Raw genomic sequence first — 1,549 nt, 5'->3', positions numbered from 1 at the left:
AGAAAGCCCAATTAGATATAGATTACAAGTATAAAATGAATATGAATGTCATAACATTTAAGATGATCTTTAAGATATATCACAAACTGGGAAGCCAATAAACTAAAGTATTGAATAGCTAAACACTCAAGACTATCAACAGTATCATCTTCCACTTGCAGAAGAAACTACACAGGAATAAATTCACTATAACATTCACTGTTTACCGCTCTCTGGCTCCACTACTTTTCAAATAAGACATCGCTACTTTTTTTGTGAGGGTTGAATAATTCAGTAGTTAGTGATGAAAAACAACACAATAACCACCTTCATTCTGCTGGGACTAACAGATGATCCTCAACTTCAGATTCCAATTTTTGTGTTTCTATTTTTTGCCTACATGCTCAGCATAACTGGGAATCTGACTATCATATCCCTCACTATATTAGACTCCCACCTTAAAACACCCATGTACTTTTTTCTACAAAATTTCTCCATATTAGAAATTTCATTTACATCTGCTTGTATTCCTCGATATTTGTACAACATAGCAACCGGAGACAGGTCAATCACTTATAATGTTTGTGTCATTCAAGTGTTTTTTACTGATGTTTTTGGAGTAATTGAATTTTTTCTTCTGGCCATTATGTCCTACGATCGATATGTGGCCATCTGCAAACCCCTACATTATGTAACCATCATGAGCAGCAAGGTGTGTCAGACGCTTGTTCTCTGCTGTTGGTCGGCTGGCTTGCTCATCATACTCCCACCACTCACTCTGTTCCTAAACTTGAGATTCTGTGACTCAAATGTTATTGATTATTTCTTCTGCGATGCATCTCCTATCTTGAAGATTTCCTGCTCAGACACTTGGCTCATAGAGCAGCTGGTGATTGTCTGTGCAGTGCTGACCTTCATTCTGACCCTTGTGTGTGTTACTCTGTCCTACGTACATATCATCAAGACCATTCTGAGATTCCCCTCTGCCCAGCAAAGGAAAAAGGCCTTTTCTACCTGTTCTTCTCACATGATTGTAGTTTCAATCACCTATGGAAGCTGTATTTTCATTTACATCAACCCTTCGGCAAAGGAATCGGTGGCCATCAATAAAGGTGTGGCTGTTCTGATGACATCGATTGCTCCCATGTTGAACCCATTTATTTATACTCTGAGAAATAAGCAGGTTAGACAAGCCTTCAGTGATTCCTTCAAAAAGATTGCCATTATCTCAATGAAGAAAGAGAATGTTCAAATATAGAAATAAAATATTAATTCTGCATAAACCACTAAAGTCCATATATTTGTGTCTTTTCTTGAACAAATCTGTATTTTGATGGACTTTCACAAAAAAAAATTTTTTTTTCTGAAAGGAACAGAAGAACACATGTGATATAAAAACAGAGGTGATGAACACTATAAGGGAGGCCTAGGTGAGAATAGGGACTGGGGTTAGGGGAGAGAAGAACATGAGAGAAGAGTTAACTACAACTAATGATGTGTAAAAAGTATAAAAAACCCACTACATTATAAGCTAATTAAAACTGTTTTAAAGGATTTTGAACATAGATAC

General features: G+C 36.5%; 1 protein-coding gene across 1 annotated transcript; it reads left to right on the top strand.

The window, feature by feature from the left end:
- The first annotated feature begins 283 nt into the window (after positions 1-283).
- Positions 284-1,237, top strand: Olfr771 (olfactory receptor 771). The gene has a single exon (NM_146547.1). The coding sequence runs from the start codon at positions 284-286 to the stop codon at positions 1,235-1,237; it is 954 nt and encodes a 317-aa protein (NP_666758.1).
- The last annotated feature ends 312 nt before the right edge of the window (positions 1,238-1,549 follow it).

Source organism: Mus musculus, chromosome 10 (assembly GCF_000001635.26).
Source record: "Mus musculus strain C57BL/6J chromosome 10, GRCm38.p6 C57BL/6J".
Taxonomy (NCBI): domain Eukaryota; kingdom Metazoa; phylum Chordata; class Mammalia; order Rodentia; family Muridae; genus Mus; species Mus musculus.
This window is presented reverse-complemented; position numbering and strand designations above follow the sequence as displayed.

What these genes read in the sequence shown, in the direction of transcription:
- Olfr771 (NM_146547.1), top strand. Translation starts at nt 284, where the DNA reads ATGAAAAACAACACAATAACCACCTTCATTCTGCTGGGACTAACAGAT.